Source organism: Taudactylus pleione, unplaced genomic scaffold (assembly GCF_031769625.1).
Source record: "Taudactylus pleione unplaced genomic scaffold, aTauple2 ptg000579l, whole genome shotgun sequence".
Lineage (NCBI taxonomy): Eukaryota > Metazoa > Chordata > Amphibia > Anura > Myobatrachidae > Taudactylus > Taudactylus pleione.
The window spans coordinates 3,654,618-3,678,333 of record NW_028284981.1 but is presented as its reverse complement, the minus strand read 5'-3'; the positions used below and the strand labels follow the sequence as shown (position 1 = coordinate 3,678,333).

Below are 23,716 nucleotides of genomic sequence, written 5' to 3'. Positions count from 1 at the left end.
AAAATGGTTCTATGTAGCAATATCAGGTCCATGGGGTCTAATTAGCTATAATCGCGATATTGCATCGAATATTTTTGTCCAATGTCACAATTATTATTAGAATTTTTAACTATTTTTTTTCCCCCTGGTTGCAGCAATAAACTTCTCAGGGACAGCAGTTGCGTAAACATGCCATCCCTGCAAAGTCCCCGGTGGCCTTGATTTTAGAAGTCCGAAAAGATGGACTCCTGTTTTCTGTATAGTGCACCTCTGACTTAAGGTCGGGCATGCGCATCCTAATGGCCCAGCTCTACAGCAGCGTGGCATCATCACAGGATAGCGCACATGCCATGTCCCACAATCCTCCCCTCTGCCCCGACGTCAATAGTATCATCAAATTCATAAGCCTATGGATAGAACGATGAAGTCTTAAAACCAGATGAAACGCGTTGGGAGCTCCATTAACTCCCTCCTACATGTTCCTTCCTCCCCATCTACCCCATCTGTGTCACCCCTGTTTGTCTTCTCCTCCCTTTTAGAATGTAAGCTCTTAGTCCTCTACCCTCTTGTGCTTCTCCCTACTTTAGTTTCATCTACTTCTTAAGCACCACTAGGGCACCTAACACTTGGTTGCTTATGCTCTGTTGCTTATCTGGGTGTTATGGTCGCTAATGTAGCTGTATATATTATCCATGTCCTGGTCCTGTATTGTATTGTTCTGTAAGTCGCTTGTCTACAACTTGTTTATGTACTTTGTAAGGCGCTGAGGAACATTTGTGGCGCCATATAAATAAATGATAATAATAATAATAATAATAATTATCTTGCCTTTCTGAACTTACCTTACTCTATATATTCTATTTATTTATTTTATCCTCATTTTATCCAGTTTAAAATATCTTATTTACATTGTGTGTTCTCTGTTGGTGTTGTCAGCATTAGCTGTTATATGTCTAAATTGCATTTTATAAAGTGGTATCTTTTGCCATATACATTAGTGGCTGTGATTTTAATGGTACTTTTTGGTTCAATTGCGGATTATATGTCTATACATTTCAAGCACTAGTTTATATTTTTCACGGATTATTCACATGATTGCACAATTTTGCACACTAGTATAACACGTTTATATAACACATTTATATAAATTATTGTGGTTTCATTATTTGTTCATGTATACTCTTTCTAGCACTAATTGGCGCTCTTAATCAATTTCACCGTCACATATATATATATATATATATATATATATTTATATATATATATAGCATGACATTTACTATGAGCAGTACACTGGGCGAAGGGAGGAGAATGTGAGGAGTTTCAACAGCCTGCAGGGACTGATGGGAAAATGTCCATCTTTCCCTGCAGTTTTTGTATACGAAAAGGATTTTCTTCATACAAAGTCACTCTCACATGGCGTTATATAAGGTGAGCCCTTAGAGATTTTTTTTTCTCAGTGTTTTTCCACTACCTGAATAGCAGAAAACATTACGCGATTATGAGATCAATGTCTCGCTCTCTACAATGCGATGTTGCAGGAGTCAAGCATTAATGGAGAAGATAATTGCGTTATCTTCTCCGCTAACCCGTTCCTACATAGCTGTGATACTTACATCATGCGGACACGTTCGTTTCCGCCTGATGTTAGTACAATTTGGCTTGCTAAATAGACCCCTCATACTCTTTAACTTATTTACTCATAATTTAATCAATTTAATTCATTCAAGGGCACTTCCTGCTTTTAATGCACCATTTCCAAACGTATATTATATTTGAACGACTCCTTAAGACCTTTTTGGAAATAATGAATTGCCAGGAACAGTCAAAAAAAATAAAAATCTGTCTAAAGTTCTTTCATTTTATTTTAATGTAGATCTTGAAAAAACACAACAAAAAAACATCCACCTTTCCCCCATGTCGGGGTAATGCAACGGACAGCTCCATGCACCGCTGGAAGATATAGGTTCTGTGACACATCTGTGTGGTTACATTTGTACAGCTATGGTGCAGGGAGAACATCCTGGGGCACTATTAAGAGGTCTTCCGCCCAGCAGGCTACGGAACCTGCAGAGGAGGGGAGTGATGGACAGTGGAGGGTGGGGGGACCAGTTGTGCCAGGAGGAGAGGACTACAGCTGCCAGACTATTGCATTCTTTGAGAACAATCTGCTCTGTACCACACAGACACACACACATATACAGACACACACACACACATACATACATACATACATACAAAGCCAGGAGGAATGAAAAATATGATTACGCAGGTTGCTGGCAGGAAAATGGACTGTTTCACGGTTGCTGTAGGAACAGGTGTGTTTGTTTGGCTGCTCACCGGGGGAGGTGTCAAGTGGTATTTTATGTTGTCACAAAAAAATACTACTCGCAGCGACACTGCCCATTGTGGGCAAACGCAGACATTGACAAACCCTACCTGAAGGTTTAACACCACAGGCTGTAAAGTGCTTATATCAGTGCCAACTCAAATCTGACATTATACTCCCCGTCTGACATAAATGCCCCAAAAATTCTGGGTATTTGTTAAAAAATGTTGTAAGTTTTGCAGCTAAATAATATTTTCTGAGTATCCACATGAACCAGCTATCGGACGGTTAACACTTTGCAGTGTGGTTCTAACATGAATCTACAGTCACTCACATAGATTTACTTTAATGCTGATTTGTTTGCATTCAGGTACTAAGGGGTCTATTTACTAAGCCTTGGATGGCGATAAAGAGAACGGAGATAAAGTACCAGCCAATCAGCTCCTAACTGCCATGTCACAGGCTGTGTTTGAAAAATGACAGTTAGGAGCTGGTTGGTTGGTACTTCACCTCCGTCCATTTTATCCCAATCCAAGTCTTAGTAAATAGACCCCTACTTTTTATAAACACACATTTCTTATCCTCTGTGGTGGAAATGAACTCAGATATCTATTATTTTAATTTCACTGTTAACAATTTTCCCTAAATTCCTTTCGCCTCCATCCATGCCACCTACGTTCTAACTTGTCAGTCCTCCCTGAGGTAACCCCTGTGTTCTATACAGCTGCTGCTTCTTCAATGATATTCGCTTACCCTTCTCCGCAAAGCATCAATCCAATGCAGAGCACGGTGTGACACAGGTCCAGCACGCTTAGCTTCAGTCTCATGCTGTTGTCAGCCTGGCTATTCCCCACTTGTCAGCCTGTGTGTGACGTTCCCTCGCCACCGGTCACCAAAATCATTCTACCTGCAGGAAAAAAAAAAAAAATTGCATGTGCCAGGGAGGAACAGAGGGAAAGATTGGGATGAACATACGGAGGCATAGAGCTACCCGGGACACAGAGCTGCCACTGTGTCTTCCAGATGCAAAGCACCAGACAATGAAGCTAGTTGTATGATATGACTTCTCTCCCCTTACGCGTCCTTTGTTTAGCTCCTTCAAACTCTGTAAAGAGCTCCTTTACCACCTCTATCGTGTAATTATGCCACCTGTCTGCCTCCAGCGATGCCGGTTATCACTGCAGAAGGTAAGCGGCAGCTGTACTGGCAGCAGGATCTGTCTTTAACATCACAAAATGCCAAGTGTTGGTACCTTAACGTCAGCTCAGTGGGCATAGATCTGTTCTTTAGTGCCAGTGACTGATTGGAAGAAGATGGAACTCCAGGTTACCTGTGCACAGGTAGGTCCTGCCTTCATATTTTGCAGATGCGAAGAACCCTGCACATGTGTGTGCTCTGTATAAATGTTACCTTAAATGTTTGGAGGTGTGTGATAGATATGGGGTGGGTTGGGGGTGTGAAAGAGAAGGAGAAGGTGGGTTAAACAATCCACTTACTGCTGCCAAAAAAATATTCTCTATTCATTCCTCCAGTGCCAGCCCCCCCACCACCACCTTTTTCCGAGAGAAAGCAGGGGGAGAGCTGGGAAAGGGGGAACAGCTCACTGGGTGGGACACGATGTCAAAGGAGGAAGGAATGATATTAGTTACAAATATTGTGCTAACAGGGAGCTTCTCTGCAGACCAAGCCCCCGAGAGCACAAAATCCAAAAATAAGTCAAAAAAAGATGAATAGCAACACAGCCTGCGGGGCTGACAGTGGATAGGGAGTGAGTATGGAAAGTGTTATCACAAATCTTGCTGACATCCCCAGCAACAGATCACATTAATATTTCTGTATCCATGCAATGCCTGTGTGGAAGCAATCAGTGTCTGTGTGTTGTATGTCCTGCCCAACCAATCACAGTGTTAAGCACCTGCAGCAAGACTTAATGTATTGCCTCAGGTCGCTGAGCATATTAAATAGGCACATGACATGAAACACTATCCTGCACTAAAAGTCAACTAACAAAACTAAGTGGAAAAATATTGTAAAGAAACTACATAAAGACATTTCTGCAGCCCCGAGATAACAGCAGCCCCAGGCCTATTCCTCATTAGAACTAAGGCCCTCATTCAGAGCCGTATGCTCTGAATGAGGGCCGCCCTCCATAAAAATGGAGCGTCCTCCTGGACCTGTGGGTCACCACCCACAGCCTATACAAGCGTGCAGTTTGATGGCCGCGATGGTCGTGACCATCGCGACCATCGAAACTGCGAGCCGGAGCCTGCGGTTGAGGTTTTCAACCGCAAGCCCCGGAGTGATTTTGGCTCTATCAGAGCCAAAATCACTCCCACTGACATCACTAGTGATGTCAGTGGGCCGGCTTCTGATGGTAGGCGTTCCCGTGGGAACGCCCCCGTCAGGGAGGCACGCCCCCGGCACGCCCACCAAAGGGGGCGTGCTGTCAATCAACATCGACAGCACGCCCCCTTTGATCAGACACAACGAGCGAAGGAAAGTCCTTCGCTCGTCGCGTCTGGCGCATGCGCACGATGGAGCTCCCGCCGTCATGCGCATGCGCAGAGCACAACATCGACCCACTTGCGAGCGGACAGCCGCTTGCGAGTGGGTCTGAATCAGGCCCTAAATGTTAAATACAGCTCTAAGGCTGAGCACCGGCTGTCTATATATATATATATATATATATATATATATGAGAAGGTTATGAATTAAGCTGATTACTTACTTTTGATCATAGCTTAGCTATTTCCTGCCTTGCCGTCAGCACACTGGAGCTTCAAGGCACTCAGGATAGAGATGTGTGGCCGTCCAAACACTGGCAGGACAGAAGGTCTCTGAATAGAGATTGAAAAGCATACCTCCTATGCCAACTGGCTGTAGGGATCAGTCCTCCAGTGGTGGCTACTGTAGCGGGGAAGCCCATTTTGTCTTGGAATGGGCATATTAACAAATTGTACTGTTTACATTGTATGTAATATCTATCTATTTTCTGTAGGAAAAATGTCTTTTAAATTGTATAGCTGGGAGGTAATTGACTGGCTAGTGTTTACTTATTGCCCTAGGCTCAGTGTACAAGTAGTTAATATCCGTGGTTTTCTCACTTGAAGCACGGATCAAAGACTGGGGTCTGTTTATAACCCTACAGGGGGTCAGGCTTGCAGGCCAACAAGAGACAGACCAACCAGCAAGGTGTAAAATCTTTCTCCTAGCCAGCTCAGCTTCAAACAGGATAAAGTGAGCAATCACCTAACCCCTGCTCAGGTGACCAGGAGACCCTGTGTTACAATCACCTAAACAATGGAAGGGTTAAACTATCCTGGGAGGGGGGGTAGGGAGTGACCCAAAGCAGCCTGTGATAGGGAATAAAAATGTGTATTTGATATGAAACACTGTTCATTCTGCATGAGGCTATCAAAGGATACAGATGATCCCTAATTCGTCACTGGGAAGGCCTCATCCCAGAACCATTTAATCCGACACGACCTGAATGGTTTATTTCTCCCGTTTATTATTTTATTTTATTTTATGGAAAGTGTGAGTAACGATGTGATTCTTTCACATTATTATATTCTTTGTAACTTTTGTACATAAGCTTTGAATACATTATTGAATTAAATATTAGTTCTGGATCTGTGTTTTTTTTTTCAATAATGCTTTTTATTTAAAGTATATAAAGAGATAAGAAATAAGAAAAATACAAAAAAAAGGGGGGAATTAGGTACACATCAAGATTACATTCATACAATATGACTGCATACAAACTTGAGATCATCAAATTCAGATAAAAACATACAATAATAGACATAGAAATACAAATGAATACACAACATATATAGACTTGTGAATGGACTAGAAAACACAAATATTCTTTTTCTTTGTTTTAATGATTTTTGACATCCAATATTGGTTCCAACTGAACCATCGAATATGAGGGTTGGAAGCCGAGGATGAGAATGGGACTCCGGACACTTCTAGCTCATAATGGGATTGTATGCTTCTCTCAACAGTTTCCATAGTGGGAATGGTAGAGGTGCGCCAATAGTGGGCTAGAAGGAGTTTGGTGGAAATGAGGATATGGCCCATTATGTATGTGTCATTTAGTACAGTAGCTCTGTCTGATATATGAAACAGAGCTAAGATTGGGCATGGGGTAACATGGGATAGTGAGATCGTCGAGATGAGGAAAATACCGATTTCCACAAGGTGGAGATCTTGGAGCAGGACCAAAAAATATGCAGTAGAGTCCCTACATGACCACAGTCTCACCACCATAAATTAGAGGTAGATGGCTGAATGGTATGCATGGGGGCAGGGGTTAAGTATAATCTATGAAGCAAGTTATAGAAATGCTCACTGTGGGAAATGCATTTAGACAAATTAAAACATGTTTGGAATACCTTGTGCCATTGGGCTGTACTGAGAGAGTTAGAGAGGTAATTTTTCTACTTTGTTCTGGATCTGTGTTTTTATGACCCAAGGCCTCATATGGGTCATGTTACCTATTTTTCTAAGTATTGATAATTTTGTATGCAGGTAAGAGCAGAAGCTCACCTTATGCTTTAGCATTATATTCTTCTGCTGGTGGCAGTTACCAGGTTTAGTTAACCACACGTGCTGAGGTAACCTGTAAAAGTCACAGGCGGCGATTCTCAGGTTGGCGTATCTGGAGGGTCTGTACATTTGTAGAGTCCCAGGGAAGAGACTGGGAGTGATTCCTGCCGCACCTCCTCTTTGCATTACGTGATGTACCGCAGGAATCCACTGACTTCTCACCCTTCGCACTCTTGTATGGACGCAAGGTGCACGGTCCCTTGGATTAGATCTGAGAGGGCTGGGAAGGGAAACTAGCCACCCCCGAGACATCTGTCGTGCATTATGTCATGCAGCTAAGGGAAAAGATGCAGACATTGATGGGGTTGGCCCAGAGCAACCTTAAGGCTGCACAAACCAGACAGAAGCTCTAGTATGACCGCAACGCCAGGGAGCACATATTTAAAGTGGGGCAAAAGGTCCTGGTACTGAGTCCAATGAGGCAGAACAAACTGCAGGCGCATACCCCGGTATTCCAAAATTGGGCGCGAGTTTTCTCCTTGCTAAACCTCGCGCCCAATTTAATATGCCCCATAGAGTCTATCATGTGAATATCCTCAAGGACTACCAGGACAGGGACACATACATGCTAGTAGTTAGGAGCCTCCTGGAAGAGGAACAGGAACCGGACCCACTGCTGGACCTCACTGCAGCGGCTGCGTCAGGTGGCACCCTGGCAGATGCACCTTAATGGGAAAGAGTTAACAGAGGTACAGCGAAGTCAGCTATCAGACACCATGCACGCTTACCAGACCTACTTCACAGGAAAGCCAGGGAGAACGCACCTAGTCACACATCACACAGACACAAGCAACCAAACCCCTCTTAGACAACCAGCATACAGAAGTACCTTGGAGGTGTTACAGGCAATGAGGCGGGAGGTGGATGAGCTGCCAAGATTAGGGGTAATACAGAAGTCCTGTAGTTCATGGTCTGCGCTCGTAGTACTGGTCCCAAAGAAGTGTGGGGGCACTCGGTTCTGCATTGACTACCGAAGGTTAAACAGAGCCACGTAATTGATGCATATCCCATGCCCAGGATGGATGACCTGTTAAGTTAGCTGGCCTCAGCACGATATGTCACCATCATGGATCTCAGCCGAGGGTACTGGCAAATTCCTTTGTCACCCAAGGCCCATGAACTGGCTGCCTTTATTACCCCATTTGGGCTGTATGAATTCTTAGTCATGTCCTTTGGGATGAAAAATGCCCCAGCCTCGTTACAGCGCCTGGATAATGACCTGCTGGAGGGCTAGGAGGGGGACGCGGTTGCGTACTTGGATGACATTGCGGTGTTCAGTCAGACCTGGGAGGAACATTTGGTCTATTTGGATGATGTACTAAAACAGTTCACTGGGGCCGGCCTGACCATTAAACCAGAGAAGTGCCATCTGGGCATGCGTGAGGTACAGTACCTAGGGCACAAAGTAGGGGGCGGTAAACTCCGTCCAGAGCCAGGGAAGGTGGAAGCTGTTACTGCATGGCCTACCCCCCGAGCCAAGGCCTCATATAGCTCATGTTACCTATTTTTTTAAGTAGGATTATTGTGTATGCAGGTGAGAGCAGAAGCTCACCTTATGCTTTAGCATTATATTCTTCTGCTGGTGGCAGTTACCAGGTTTAGTTAACCACACGTGCTGAGGTAACCTGTAAAAGTCACAGGCGGCGATTCTCAGGTTGGCGTATCTGGAGGGTCTGTACATTTGTAGAGTCCCAGGGAAGAGACTGGGAGTGATTCCTGCCGCACCTCCTCTTTGCATTACGTGATGTACCGCAGGAATCCACTGACTTCTCACCCTTCGCACTCTTGTATGGACGCAAGGTGCACGGTCCCTTGGATTAGATCTGAGAGGGCTGGGAAGGGAAACTAGCCACCCCCGAGACATCTGTCGTGCATTATGTCATGCAGCTAAGGGAAAAGATGCAGACATTGATGGGGTTGGCCCAGAGCAACCTTAAGGCTGCACAAACCAGACAGAAGCTCTAGTATGACCGCAACGCCAGGGAGCACATATTTAAAGTGGGGCAAAAGGTCCTGGTACTGAGTCCAATGAGGCAGAACAAACTGCAGGCGCATACCCCGGTATTCCAAAATTGGGCGCGAGTTTTCTCCTTGCTAAACCTCGCGCCCAATTTAATATGCCCCATAGAGTCTATCATGTGAATATCCTCAAGGACTACCAGGACAGGGACACATACATGCTAGTAGTTAGGAGCCTCCTGGAAGAGGAACAGGAACCGGACCCACTGCTGGACCTCACTGCAGCGGCTGCGTCAGGTGGCACCCTGGCAGATGCACCTTAATGGGAAAGAGTTAACAGAGGTACAGCGAAGTCAGCTATCAGACACCATGCACGCTTACCAGACCTACTTCACAGGAAAGCCAGGGAGAACGCACCTAGTCACACATCACACAGACACAAGCAACCAAACCCCTCTTAGACAACCAGCATACAGAAGTACCTTGGAGGTGTTACAGGCAATGAGGCGGGAGGTGGATGAGCTGCCAAGATTAGGGGTAATACAGAAGTCCTGTAGTTCATGGTCTGCGCTCGTAGTACTGGTCCCAAAGAAGTGTGGGGGCACTCGGTTCTGCATTGACTACCGAAGGTTAAACAGAGCCACGTAATTGATGCATATCCCATGCCCAGGATGGATGACCTGTTAAGTTAGCTGGCCTCAGCACGATATGTCACCATCATGGATCTCAGCCGAGGGTACTGGCAAATTCCTTTGTCACCCAAGGCCCATGAACTGGCTGCCTTTATTACCCCATTTGGGCTGTATGAATTCTTAGTCATGTCCTTTGGGATGAAAAATGCCCCAGCCTCGTTACAGCGCCTGGTTAATGACCTGCTGGAGGGCTAGGAGGGGGACGCGGTTGCGTACTTGGATGACATTGCGGTGTTCAGTCAGACCTGGGAGGAACATTTGGTCTATTTGGATGATGTACTAAAACAGTTCACTGGGGCCGGCCTGACCATTAAACCAGAGAAGTGCCATCTGGGCATGCGTGAGGTACAGTACCTAGGGCACAAAGTAGGGGGCGGTAAACTCCGTCCAGAGCCAGGGAAGGTGGAAGCTGTTACTGCATGGCCTACCCCCCGAGCCAAGGCCTCATATAGCTCATGTTACCTATTTTTTTAAGTAGGATTATTGTGTATGCAGGTGAGAGCAGAAGCTCACCTTATGCTTTAGCATTATATTCTTCTGCTGGTGGCAGTTACCAGGTTTAGTTAACCACACGTGCTGAGGTAACCTGTAAAAGTCACAGGCGGCGATTCTCAGGTTGGCGTATCTGGAGGGTCTGTACATTTGTAGAGTCCCAGGGAAGAGACTGGGAGTGATTCCTGCCGCACCTCCTCTTTGCATTACGTGATGTACCGCAGGAATCCACTGACTTCTCACCCTTCGCACTCTTGTATGGACGCAAGGTGCACGGTCCCTTGGATTAGATCTGAGAGGGCTGGGAAGGGAAACTAGCCACCCCCGAGACATCTGTCGTGCATTATGTCATGCAGCTAAGGGAAAAGATGCAGACATTGATGGGGTTGGCCCAGAGCAACCTTAAGGCTGCACAAACCAGACAGAAGCTCTAGTATGACCGCAACGCCAGGGAGCACATATTTAAAGTGGGGCAAAAGGTCCTGGTACTGAGTCCAATGAGGCAGAACAAACTGCAGGCGCATACCCCGGTATTCCAAAATTGGGCGCGAGTTTTCTCCTTGCTAAACCTCGCGCCCAATTTAATATGCCCCATAGAGTCTATCATGTGAATATCCTCAAGGACTACCAGGACAGGGACACATACATGCTAGTAGTTAGGAGCCTCCTGGAAGAGGAACAGGAACCGGACCCACTGCTGGACCTCACTGCAGCGGCTGCGTCAGGTGGCACCCTGGCAGATGCACCTTAATGGGAAAGAGTTAACAGAGGTACAGCGAAGTCAGCTATCAGACACCATGCACGCTTACCAGACCTACTTCACAGGAAAGCCAGGGAGAACGCACCTAGTCACACATCACACAGACACAAGCAACCAAACCCCTCTTAGACAACCAGCATACAGAAGTACCTTGGAGGTGTTACAGGCAATGAGGCGGGAGGTGGATGAGCTGCCAAGATTAGGGGTAATACAGAAGTCCTGTAGTTCATGGTCTGCGCTCGTAGTACTGGTCCCAAAGAAGTGTGGGGGCACTCGGTTCTGCATTGACTACCGAAGGTTAAACAGAGCCACGTAATTGATGCATATCCCATGCCCAGGATGGATGACCTGTTAAGTTAGCTGGCCTCAGCACGATATGTCACCATCATGGATCTCAGCCGAGGGTACTGGCAAATTCCTTTGTCACCCAAGGCCCATGAACTGGCTGCCTTTATTACCCCATTTGGGCTGTATGAATTCTTAGTCATGTCCTTTGGGATGAAAAATGCCCCAGCCTCGTTACAGCGCCTGGTTAATGACCTGCTGGAGGGCTAGGAGGGGGACGCGGTTGCGTACTTGGATGACATTGCGGTGTTCAGTCAGACCTGGGAGGAACATTTGGTCTATTTGGATGATGTACTAAAACAGTTCACTGGGGCCGGCCTGACCATTAAACCAGAGAAGTGCCATCTGGGCATGCGTGAGGTACAGTACCTAGGGCACAAAGTAGGGGGCGGTAAACTCCGTCCAGAGCCAGGGAAGGTGGAAGCTGTTACTGCATGGCCTACCCCCCGAGCCAAGGCCTCATATAGCTCATGTTACCTATTTTTTTAAGTAGGATTATTGTGTATGCAGGTGAGAGCAGAAGCTCACCTTATGCTTTAGCATTATATTTTTCTGCTGGTGGCAGTTACCAAGTTTAGTTAACCACAGGTGCGGAGGTAACCTGTAAAAGTCACAGGCGGCGATTCTCAGGTTGGCGTATCTGGAGGGTCTGTACATTTGTAGAGTCCCAGGGAAGAGACTGGGAGTGATTCCTGCCGCACCTCCTCTTTGCATTACGTGATGTACCGCAGGAATCCACTGACTTCTCACCCTTCGCACTCTTGTATGGACGCAAGGTGCACGGTCCCTTGGATTAGATCTGAGAGGGCTGGGAAGGGAAACTAGCCACCCCCGAGACATCTGTCGTGCATTATGTCATGCAGCTAAGGGAAAAGATGCAGACATTGATGGGGTTGGCCCAGAGCAACCTTAAGGCTGCACAAACCAGACAGAAGCTCTAGTATGACCGCAACGCCAGGGAGCACATATTTAAAGTGGGGCAAAAGGTCCTGGTACTGAGTCCAATGAGGCAGAACAAACTGCAGGCGCATACCCCGGTATTCCAAAATTGGGCGCGAGTTTTCTCCTTGCTAAACCTCGCGCCCAATTTAATATGCCCCATAGAGTCTATCATGTGAATATCCTCAAGGACTACCAGGACAGGGACACATACATGCTAGTAGTTAGGAGCCTCCTGGAAGAGGAACAGGAACCGGACCCACTGCTGGACCTCACTGCAGCGGCTGCGTCAGGTGGCACCCTGGCAGATGCACCTTAATGGGAAAGAGTTAACAGAGGTACAGCGAAGTCAGCTATCAGACACCATGCACGCTTACCAGACCTACTTCACAGGAAAGCCAGGGAGAACGCACCTAGTCACACATCACACAGACACAAGCAACCAAACCCCTCTTAGACAACCAGCATACAGAAGTACCTTGGAGGTGTTACAGGCAATGAGGCGGGAGGTGGATGAGCTGCCAAGATTAGGGGTAATACAGAAGTCCTGTAGTTCATGGTCTGTGCTCGTAGTACTGGTCCCAAAGAAGTGTGGGGGCACTCGGTTCTGCATTGACTACCGAAGGTTAAACAGAGCCACGTAATTGATGCATATCCCATGCCCAGGATGGATGACCTGTTAAGTTAGCTGGCCTCAGCACGATATGTCACCATCATGGATCTCAGCCGAGGGTACTGGCAAATTCCTTTGTCACCCAAGGCCCATGAACTGGCTGCCTTTATTACCCCATTTGGGCTGTATGAATTCTTAGTCATGTCCTTTGGGATGAAAAATGCCCCAGCCTCGTTACAGCGCCTGGTTAATGACCTGCTGGAGGGCTAGGAGGGGGACGCGGTTGCGTACTTGGATGACATTGCGGTGTTCAGTCAGACCTGGGAGGAACATTTGGTCTATTTGGATGATGTACTAAAACAGTTCACTGGGGCCGGCCTGACCATTAAACCAGAGAAGTGCCATCTGGGCATGCGTGAGGTACAGTACCTAGGGCACAAAGTAGGGGGCGGTAAACTCCGTCCAGAGCCAGGGAAGGTGGAAGCTGTTACTGCATGGCCTACCCCCCGAGCCAAGGCCTCATATAGCTCATGTTACCTATTTTTTTAAGTAGGATTATTGTGTATGCAGGTGAGAGCAGAAGCTCACCTTATGCTTTAGCATTATATTCTTCTGCTGGTGGCAGTTACCAGGTTTAGTTAACCACACGTGCTGAGGTAACCTGTAAAAGTCACAGGCGGCGATTCTCAGGTTGGCGTATCTGGAGGGTCTGTACATTTGTAGAGTCCCAGGGAAGAGACTGGGAGTGATTCCTGCCGCACCTCCTCTTTGCATTACGTGATGTACCGCAGGAATCCACTGACTTCTCACCCTTCGCACTCTTGTATGGACGCAAGGTGCACGGTCCCTTGGATTAGATCTGAGAGGGCTGGGAAGGGAAACTAGCCACCCCCGAGACATCTGTCGTGCATTATGTCATGCAGCTAAGGGAAAAGATGCAGACATTGATGGGGTTGGCCCAGAGCAACCTTAAGGCTGCACAAACCAGACAGAAGCTCTAGTATGACCGCAACGCCAGGGAGCACATATTTAAAGTGGGGCAAAAGGTCCTGGTACTGAGTCCAATGAGGCAGAACAAACTGCAGGCGCATACCCCGGTATTCCAAAATTGGGCGCGAGTTTTCTCCTTGCTAAACCTCGCGCCCAATTTAATATGCCCCATAGAGTCTATCATGTGAATATCCTCAAGGACTACCAGGACAGGGACACATACATGCTAGTAGTTAGGAGCCTCCTGGAAGAGGAACAGGAACCGGACCCACTGCTGGACCTCACTGCAGCGGCTGCGTCAGGTGGCACCCTGGCAGATGCACCTTAATGGGAAAGAGTTAACAGAGGTACAGCGAAGTCAGCTATCAGACACCATGCACGCTTACCAGACCTACTTCACAGGAAAGCCAGGGAGAACGCACCTAGTCACACATCACACAGACACAAGCAACCAAACCCCTCTTAGACAACCAGCATACAGAAGTACCTTGGAGGTGTTACAGGCAATGAGGCGGGAGGTGGATGAGCTGCCAAGATTAGGGGTAATACAGAAGTCCTGTAGTTCATGGTCTGCGCTCGTAGTACTGGTCCCAAAGAAGTGTGGGGGCACTCGGTTCTGCATTGACTACCGAAGGTTAAACAGAGCCACGTAATTGATGCATATCCCATGCCCAGGATGGATGACCTGTTAAGTTAGCTGGCCTCAGCACGATATGTCACCATCATGGATCTCAGCCGAGGGTACTGGCAAATTCCTTTGTCACCCAAGGCCCATGAACTGGCTGCCTTTATTACCCCATTTGGGCTGTATGAATTCTTAGTCATGTCCTTTGGGATGAAAAATGCCCCAGCCTCGTTACAGCGCCTGGTTAATGACCTGCTGGAGGGCTAGGAGGGGGACGCGGTTGCGTACTTGGATGACATTGCGGTGTTCAGTCAGACCTGGGAGGAACATTTGGTCTATTTGGATGATGTACTAAAACAGTTCACTGGGGCCGGCCTGACCATTAAACCAGAGAAGTGCCATCTGGGCATGCGTGAGGTACAGTACCTAGGGCACAAAGTAGGGGGCGGTAAACTCCGTCCAGAGCCAGGGAAGGTGGAAGCTGTTACTGCATGGCCTACCCCCCGAGCCAAGGCCTCATATAGCTCATGTTACCTATTTTTTTAAGTAGGATTATTGTGTATGCAGGTGAGAGCAGAAGCTCACCTTATGCTTTAGCATTAAATTTTTCTGCTGGTGGCAGTTACCAAGTTTAGTTAACCACAGGTGCGGAGGTAACCTGTAAAAGTCACAGGCGGCGATTCTCAGGTTGGCGTATCTGGAGGGTCTGTACATTTGTAGAGTCCCAGGGAAGAGACTGGGAGTGATTCCTGCCGCACCTCCTCTTTGCATTACGTGATGTACCGCAGGAATCCACTGACTTCTCACCCTTCGCACTCTTGTATGGACGCAAGGTGCACGGTCCCTTGGATTAGATCTGAGAGGGCTGGGAAGGGAAACTAGCCACCCCCGAGACATCTGTCGTGCATTATGTCATGCAGCTAAGGGAAAAGATGCAGACATTGATGGGGTTGGCCCAGAGCAACCTTAAGGCTGCACAAACCAGACAGAAGCTCTAGTATGACCGCAAAGCCAGGGAGCACATATTTAAAGTGGGGCAAAAGGTCCTGGTACTGAGTCCAATGAGGCAGAACAAACTGCAGGCGCATACCCCGGTATTCCAAAATTGGGCGCGAGTTTTCTCCTTGCTAAACCTCGCGCCCAATTTAATATGCCCCATAGAGTCTATCATGTGAATATCCTCAAGGACTACCAGGACAGGGACACATACATGCTAGTAGTTAGGAGCCTCCTGGAAGAGGAACAGGAACCGGACCCACTGCTGGACCTCACTGCAGCGGCTGCGTCAGGTGGCACCCTGGCAGATGCACCTTAATGGGAAAGAGTTAACAGAGGTACAGCGAAGTCAGCTATCAGACACCATGCACGCTTACCAGACCTACTTCACAGGAAAGCCAGGGAGAACGCACCTAGTCACACATCACACAGACACAAGCAACCAAACCCCTCTTAGACAACCAGCATACAGAAGTACCTTGGAGGTGTTACAGGCAATGAGGCGGGAGGTGGATGAGCTGCCAAGATTAGGGGTAATACAGAAGTCCTGTAGTTCATGGTCTGCGCTCGTAGTACTGGTCCCAAAGAAGTGTGGGGGCACTCGGTTCTGCATTGACTACCGAAGGTTAAACAGAGCCACGTAATTGATGCATATCCCATGCCCAGGATGGATGACCTGTTAAGTTAGCTGGCCTCAGCACGATATGTCACCATCATGGATCTCAGCCGAGGGTACTGGCAAATTCCTTTGTCACCCAAGGCCCATGAACTGGCTGCCTTTATTACCCCATTTGGGCTGTATGAATTCTTAGTCATGTCCTTTGGGATGAAAAATGCCCCAGCCTCGTTACAGCGCCTGGTTAATGACCTGCTGGAGGGCTAGGAGGGGGACGCGGTTGCGTACTTGGATGACATTGCGGTGTTCAGTCAGACCTGGGAGGAACATTTGGTCTATTTGGATGATGTACTAAAACAGTTCACTGGGGCCGGCCTGACCATTAAACCAGAGAAGTGCCATCTGGGCATGCGTGAGGTACAGTACCTAGGGCACAAAGTAGGGGGCGGTAAACTCCGTCCAGAGCCAGGGAAGGTGGAAGCTGTTACTGCATGGCCTACCCCCCGAGCCAAGGCCTCATATAGCTCATGTTACCTATTTTTTTAAGTAGGATTATTGTGTATGCAGGTGAGAGCAGAAGCTCACCTTATGCTTTAGCATTATATTCTTCTGCTGGTGGCAGTTACCAGGTTTAGTTAACCACACGTGCTGAGGTAACCTGTAAAAGTCACAGGCGGCGATTCTCAGGTTGGCGTATCTGGAGGGTCTGTACATTTGTAGAGTCCCAGGGAAGAGACTGGGAGTGATTCCTGCCGCACCTCCTCTTTGCATTACGTGATGTACCGCAGGAATCCACTGACTTCTCACCCTTCGCACTCTTGTATGGACGCAAGGTGCACGGTCCCTTGGATTAGATCTGAGAGGGCTGGGAAGGGAAACTAGCCACCCCCGAGACATCTGTCGTGCATTATGTCATGCAGCTAAGGGAAAAGATGCAGACATTGATGGGGTTGGCCCAGAGCAACCTTAAGGCTGCACAAACCAGACAGAAGCTCTAGTATGACCGCAACGCCAGGGAGCACATATTTAAAGTGGGGCAAAAGGTCCTGGTACTGAGTCCAATGAGGCAGAACAAACTGCAGGCGCATACCCCGGTATTCCAAAATTGGGCGCGAGTTTTCTCCTTGCTAAACCTCGCGCCCAATTTAATATGCCCCATAGAGTCTATCATGTGAATATCCTCAAGGACTACCAGGACAGGGACACATACATGCTAGTAGTTAGGAGCCTCCTGGAAGAGGAACAGGAACCGGACCCACTGCTGGACCTCACTGCAGCGGCTGCGTCAGGTGGCACCCTGGCAGATGCACCTTAATGGGAAAGAGTTAACAGAGGTACAGCGAAGTCAGCTATCAGACACCATGCACGCTTACCAGACCTACTTCACAGGAAAGCCAGGGAGAACGCACCTAGTCACACATCACACAGACACAAGCAACCAAACCCCTCTTAGACAACCAGCATACAGAAGTACCTTGGAGGTGTTACAGGCAATGAGGCGGGAGGTGGATGAGCTGCCAAGATTAGGGGTAATACAGAAGTCCTGTAGTTCATGGTCTGCGCTCGTAGTACTGGTCCCAAAGAAGTGTGGGGGCACTCGGTTCTGCATTGACTACCGAAGGTTAAACAGAGCCACGTAATTGATGCATATCCCATGCCCAGGATGGATGACCTGTTAAGTTAGCTGGCCTCAGCACGATATGTCACCATCATGGATCTCAGCCGAGGGTACTGGCAAATTCCTTTGTCACCCAAGGCCCATGAACTGGCTGCCTTTATTACCCCATTTGGGCTGTATGAATTCTTAGTCATGTCCTTTGGGATGAAAAATGCCCCAGCCTCGTTACAGCGCCTGGTTAATGACCTGCTGGAGGGCTAGGAGGGGGACGCGGTTGCGTACTTGGATGACATTGCGGTGTTCAGTCAGACCTGGGAGGAACATTTGGTCTATTTGGATGATGTACTAAAACAGTTCACTGGGGCCGGCCTGACCATTAAACCAGAGAAGTGCCATCTGGGCATGCGTGAGGTACAGTACCTAGGGCACAAAGTAGGGGGCGGTAAACTCCGTCCAGAGCCAGGGAAGGTGGAAGCTGTTACTGCATGGCCTACCCCCCGAGCCAAGGCCTCATATAGCTCATGTTACCTATTTTTTTAAGTAGGATTATTGTGTATGCAGGTGAGAGCAGAAGCTCACCTTATGCTTTAGCATTATATTTTTCTGCTGGTGGCAGTTACCAAGTTTAGTTAACCACAGGTGCGGAGGTAACCTGTAAAAGCCATGGCCGGTGATTCTCAAATTGGCGTATCTGGTGGGCCGGCCCGCAGGACCGTGACAGCTACTATCTACTCTAACAGTTGAGCAGGGCCGTAACTAGGGTAGTGTGACCTGTGCCATGGTACATGGCACCGCAGGGCAGGGGGCGCTGTTCGGGCCTATAAATTTTCCTGTTTATTATCATTCTCACTTGTGGCTTCCTTTTCTTTTATCCCCAGCATCTCCTGGCCTCCCCTATCTCTTCCCTGGCCCTTCCCCATGAGGCCATGGTCACTTTTTGGGTGTACTATCTTATGTCCCTATTTGAAAAATGATGGTGGGGAGGGGACGACGTTAATGCTCTTTCTGGCACAGGGCACCAAAAAGTCTAGTTACGGCCCTGCAGCTGAGTATACCTCCTTGCAGGGCCGCCAAGAGCCAAGGTGGGCGTCGGTAATAGGGGGCGTGGCCTAATCTCGGGAGGCGTGGCCACGCCCCCTTGCCGAAAAAAATAAATAAAAAAGATTTGCAGAGCGGCGCTGCGCGCCGGGGAGGGGGGCGCTCTGAGCCCCCTCAGCCCGGCGCAAAGCCAGGGGGGGCGCGATCAGTGTGATCGCTCCCCGGCACAGGCATAGGAGACTGCTGTGGCTGGTGCTCAGCAGCCACGAGCAGTCTCAAACTGCAGCTCAGCACACGCTGTGTGCTGGGCTGCTGTGAGGGAGGGGGGGCGGCGTTGGACCCGGGCCCCTCAGGAAGTCCGGGCCCGGGTAATCAGTACCCGCTCCCCCCCCCCTCTCGGCGCCCCTGCCTCCTTGTATAGATTTTATAGGGAAAGTGGGCTCAACTAGCAACACAATGCTATATTAATGGGAGACAGGACCTGACTAAAGCCAAAAGTGGAAATCCCCTTGAAGTAGGACTTGTTTTTACTTTTACTCGCCATGCACTGTCAGAATATAAACGTGTGACTAGGCTGTACATCCATCATTTTGTACTATCTGCTGAACTAAAACATATGGCAGGCAGTATAAGAAAGAAGTCATCAGGATAGGCAACGTTTGCACCAGCACTGGTTTACAGCACTGGTTTACAGGTGAAGCTGAAGCATTCCTACTCTGCAAAATGGAGGCTTCAGGCTTTGCAGCAGTGCAGTGACAGTGCTCAGAATGCCATTGGTTGTATTTGGCGGGAGATGTAGCGAGGGGGGAAAGAAACAGCGCACAAGACTGTTAAAATTCTTTACTGAAGATCATTATTTGCATGGGTTAGATGCCGTAAGCAGGATCTTTAGGTTACCTCAAAATGCAGTTACTTACTTCACAGAACTGAAACAACCACTTTGCAGATGCTGCATACTGGTGAGACTTTTCCAGAGAGGGTGGAGTAGGGAGTTCAGATCTCACACACCCTTTTTTTGGATGCAACGATTGTCACACAGACTTGTATGCTTCAGTATAGTGACAATACATGGTTCCTGGGCCTACATAATTTTATACTTGAATTAGAGTTTGAATTCGGTTCCTCCTCAAATATGGATTAATGCATCCTTAATTCTTACCCATTTTTCTCTCACTTGTACCATTCTGAATGTATTAATGGCCCTTTTACCTGTGCCCAAGTTTTCATAAATGTAGACAATAGGCCAAGGTACTGTAGCTGTAAAAGGCTAAGGGCTCCAAGATCCATTGATACCTTATTGCATGTGTTTAGATTTACAGGCACATATTAGCCTTTTGCAGTTCCAGACAGTTTGTGAATGCCATAGCTCCACAGTAGCACAACCATGAACATGGGATGTGCCACATTGGTGTTATGATTTCAGCATGTGCAAAACCCAAATACAGATTCCAGAAGTAGATGAAGGTGCATAAAAAGGTTTGTTATACAAAGCACACATGAAGGCAGGATATGCAGAGCCTTTGAAGACTGGTGAGCAGTGGCGTCACAAGGGGGGTGCGGGGGGTGCGGGCCGCACCTGGTGGTGTCACCCTACAAAAGGGTGACACCAAAATCCACACACTCATGCCCGCACCCCCCGCCGCCACACTTCTGCCTGCCAGGGCTGCCATCAGGAGAGGGGGACAGTCGGAATTACTGTCCCGAACACTTTGACACCTCCTTCCACCCGCCCGCCGCTCCCTCCACCGCCGCCGCTACTGCCTGTCCAGACAATCTGCCTTACTGGAGCCCTCTGTCCACCATGAAAGAGCCGGGTGCCTGTCATTCCTCCTCTGCCTCTGTATAATAAAGTTTATTACCCAGCGCACGTGACGTCATGACGTCACACGCGCCGGATAATAAACTTTATTATACAGATGTAGAGGGGAATTGACAAGCACCTGGCTCTTTCACGGTGGACAGCGGCACTGAAGAGAAGAGAGAGGAGCCGCAGTGACTATGGAGCAGCAGCCTGGAACAGAAGAAGGGTAAGACAGCATTGCATAAGGGGAACTGCATAATGGGCACTAATGGGGGCATTCCATAATGGGCTCTAATACAGGGGTCATTGAATAAGGGGCACTACATAAGGGGCATTACTGGGCGCACTGCCAAATGGACACTACTGGGGGCACTGTGTAAGTGGCGCTAATACGGGGGCATTGCATAAGCAGCACTACTGGGGCACTGCATAAGGGGCATTACTGGGGCATTGCATAATGGACTACTGGTGGCACTGCATAAGGGGCTCTAATACAGAGGGCATTGCATAATGGGGTCTTATACAGGGAGCATTGCAAAAGGGGCTCTTATACCCCCAGTGTATAATGGATACAACTGCAGTGGCATTGCATAAGGGGCTCTAATACAGGTGGCATTGTATAAGGGGCACTACTACCGGGGGTACTACATTGGTTTTCATTAATAGTCACCCTTTAAAAATTCCATATAAGACTATTTTTTTTTCTTGTGGCTCGCACTCTCTTAGACCTTGATTATTCGGCCCGGTTGGTATTTTGAGTTTGACATGCCTGGTACACACACACACACTAAAATCTATAGATATACAGGGCCATAAGCAGAGGTGTGTGCGGCCGCACAGGGCTGGATTGCCTGGGGACGGTACTAGACGTACCTGTAGTCTGCTGAAGACCACACATCTGACTTACGGTTTCCGTACTGTGTGGGAAGAGGGAAGGGACACTATTGCTGTGGGCATTGTATAAGGGGCACTACTACTGTGGGCATTGTGTAGAAGGGGCACTACTGTGGGCATTGTGTAACAGAGGTCACTACTGTGTGTCGTAACATAAATAAGGGAAACTATGGTGTAATGTGCATCAGGAGCACTATGTGCAGTGTAATGTGAATAAGATTGTGCTACTGTGTGGTGGAATTTGAATTGGGGATAGTATTGTATGACCATGCCCCTTTCTTTTGGTCTCCCGGCGTAGGTTAATTAACCCTCGCCGGGATTCTATAGTGGAGATGCCGGCGGTTGGCATAGCGACCGCCGGCATCATAAACGTATACCGACCTCAGCATGGACATAATGGTGAATTGTGGCAATCTGTCGTAAATGTGTATGCCTCTTTTTTTTGTTAAAAATTTTTTTTGATTTTGATTAGCATCCAAAATACAATACAAAAAGTACATTATATGGAAATTTACTCAAGCAAACGTGCTCCTGCTCACACTAGTATTGCAGGTAGTGAATGTTCTACATACAGCCTAGGCGCACTGGCACTTTTCAGATGGTTATATGCGCTACATGCAGGGGCACTGAGAAAAACGGGAGGGTCGGTGACAGAGCAGCCTGGCCTGAGCCTGTCCTAGAGGACTGGGTAAGTATAAAAATTATACCCACACCAACAGTACTGTGGGACCATGCCCTCTCCAGTGTCCATTACCATAGGGGCCAGACATACATAAAGGGGCCTGACCTGGGCCCAGATTGGCCACACTCCCTTAAGATCACCAGGGACTGGATTTTTTTTATGGAGGTCCTTAATGATTTAATGGCGGGTTCATACAGTGTCAGCTGATAATCGTTACTGGAAAGCAATTCTATGTACCAGGCTGCCGTACAATATCTGGTTGATACCAAAAAACAATAAGTTGCTGCAATACTTTTTTTTAATGTGAAAACGCCTTGTTACATAACACACTTCTCACCCAAAAGCACCACGCACTGTCTCACAGAAAATAATGGCAATATTCCATGCATAAAGAGGTAGTAAATCCTTCTGTTTCCCAAGAAATTAGCTGCATTGTGATTTTCCTGGTATTGGACAAGTTGTTACAGTGCGAGCTATTCCATACCGAGTTATTATTACACTACCACTTGTAGCTGCACTTACCTGTGTGAACCAGTCCAATTAATGGTGTAACATATGCTAAACTATTACTGTACCTGGGATGGGTAATATCTGCTCAGTCTACAAAAGAAAACTTAACCTGGGCACACAGTGGGGAGACCGGCAATCGGTCCGATGTTCAGGGTGATTTGGCTTCACCCTGGACATCGCATAATTGCCGGTACACATTACCTGATTTAATGAACGACGGAATTATCACTTCCATTAAAATATATGGTGCTGCATGAGATATCGTGTGATTGGACGTGCAGAATGGCCAATCACACGATATCGCATGAGACCACAGGAGTGCGCAAATTAACTCTGGCAGGTGGGTGCCTAACCCTAACCCCCCTTCCCCATAGCCTAACCCTAACTCTCCCGGGGGATGGGGGGGGGTGAGTGCCTAACCCTAATTTCCCATGGGGTGCATAAACCTAACCCCCCATCCCTGGGGAAACTAGTATACTTACCCGAGTATGGACATTCGGGATTCTGGTGGTTCGCGATGCCGACGCCGGTATCCTGATACCCTTCGGGATATCGGCGTCAGCATTATGCCGGGCGGTGGGATGCCAGTGTCAGTATATGGCATCCCGTCCACCGGCAATATAACTACATCCCTGCAGATGGACTGTCGTGCATGCGCATAATAGTGGAGCCCCATCGTTGGCAGCATTAGTCTGCCAGCAGCCCAGCGGAGGACCTCACCGAGGACTTTGCAGGACCTCCCCGTAGAGGTAAGCATTGTTAAATGCCAGTACATTTTTCATTTGTATCACAGGGACACTAATCGAAAAAATTGCACTGGTGTTTAATACCGTTGATAAATGGGGGCCTTTATATGGTATTGGTATTATATGAGTACTGTATTTCCCCCATGTATCCTGGGATGAGCAGAAAGAGAGCCGGTCACAGTGTATGAACTCATCCATCTAGTGGCCGCAAAAGCAAAGCCAAGATGGAACATGAGGACTGTGAGTGTGTAACACCCTAGAGAGGGCAAGCGCAGTTTCCCATAGTAACCCTATCTCTGGCTAGGACAGTGGCCCTTTCACTATGGCTATGGCAGTGGAGTATGTAAGAGCTGATAAGACTCAGAAAATTGGGCAGGAGTGTTTGCCTCTATCCCTCTTCCCTGGACAGTGCACATATAGGGTTATGGCTCTGGTTGTGCTCTTCACAGGTCTGTGGAAGCTCAGATGCAAGTGGATC

General features: G+C 48.0%; 1 protein-coding gene across 1 annotated transcript in view; it reads right to left on the bottom strand.

The window, feature by feature from the left end:
* LOC148481457 (protein Wnt-7a-like) overlaps window positions 1-3,654 on the bottom strand; it is a 54,451-nt gene extending 50,797 nt beyond the window's left edge. Inside the window, exons 1-2 of the mRNA XM_088453497.1 lie at window positions 3,561-3,654; window positions 3,062-3,215 (exon numbers count right to left, since the gene is read on the bottom strand). Coding sequence (XP_088309623.1) covers window positions 3,062-3,135 — 74 coding nt within the window. The 5' untranslated portion in view covers window positions 3,136-3,215; window positions 3,561-3,654. The remainder of the gene's footprint in view (window positions 1-3,061; window positions 3,216-3,560) is intronic.
* Window positions 3,655-23,716: the final 20,062 nt, after the last annotated feature.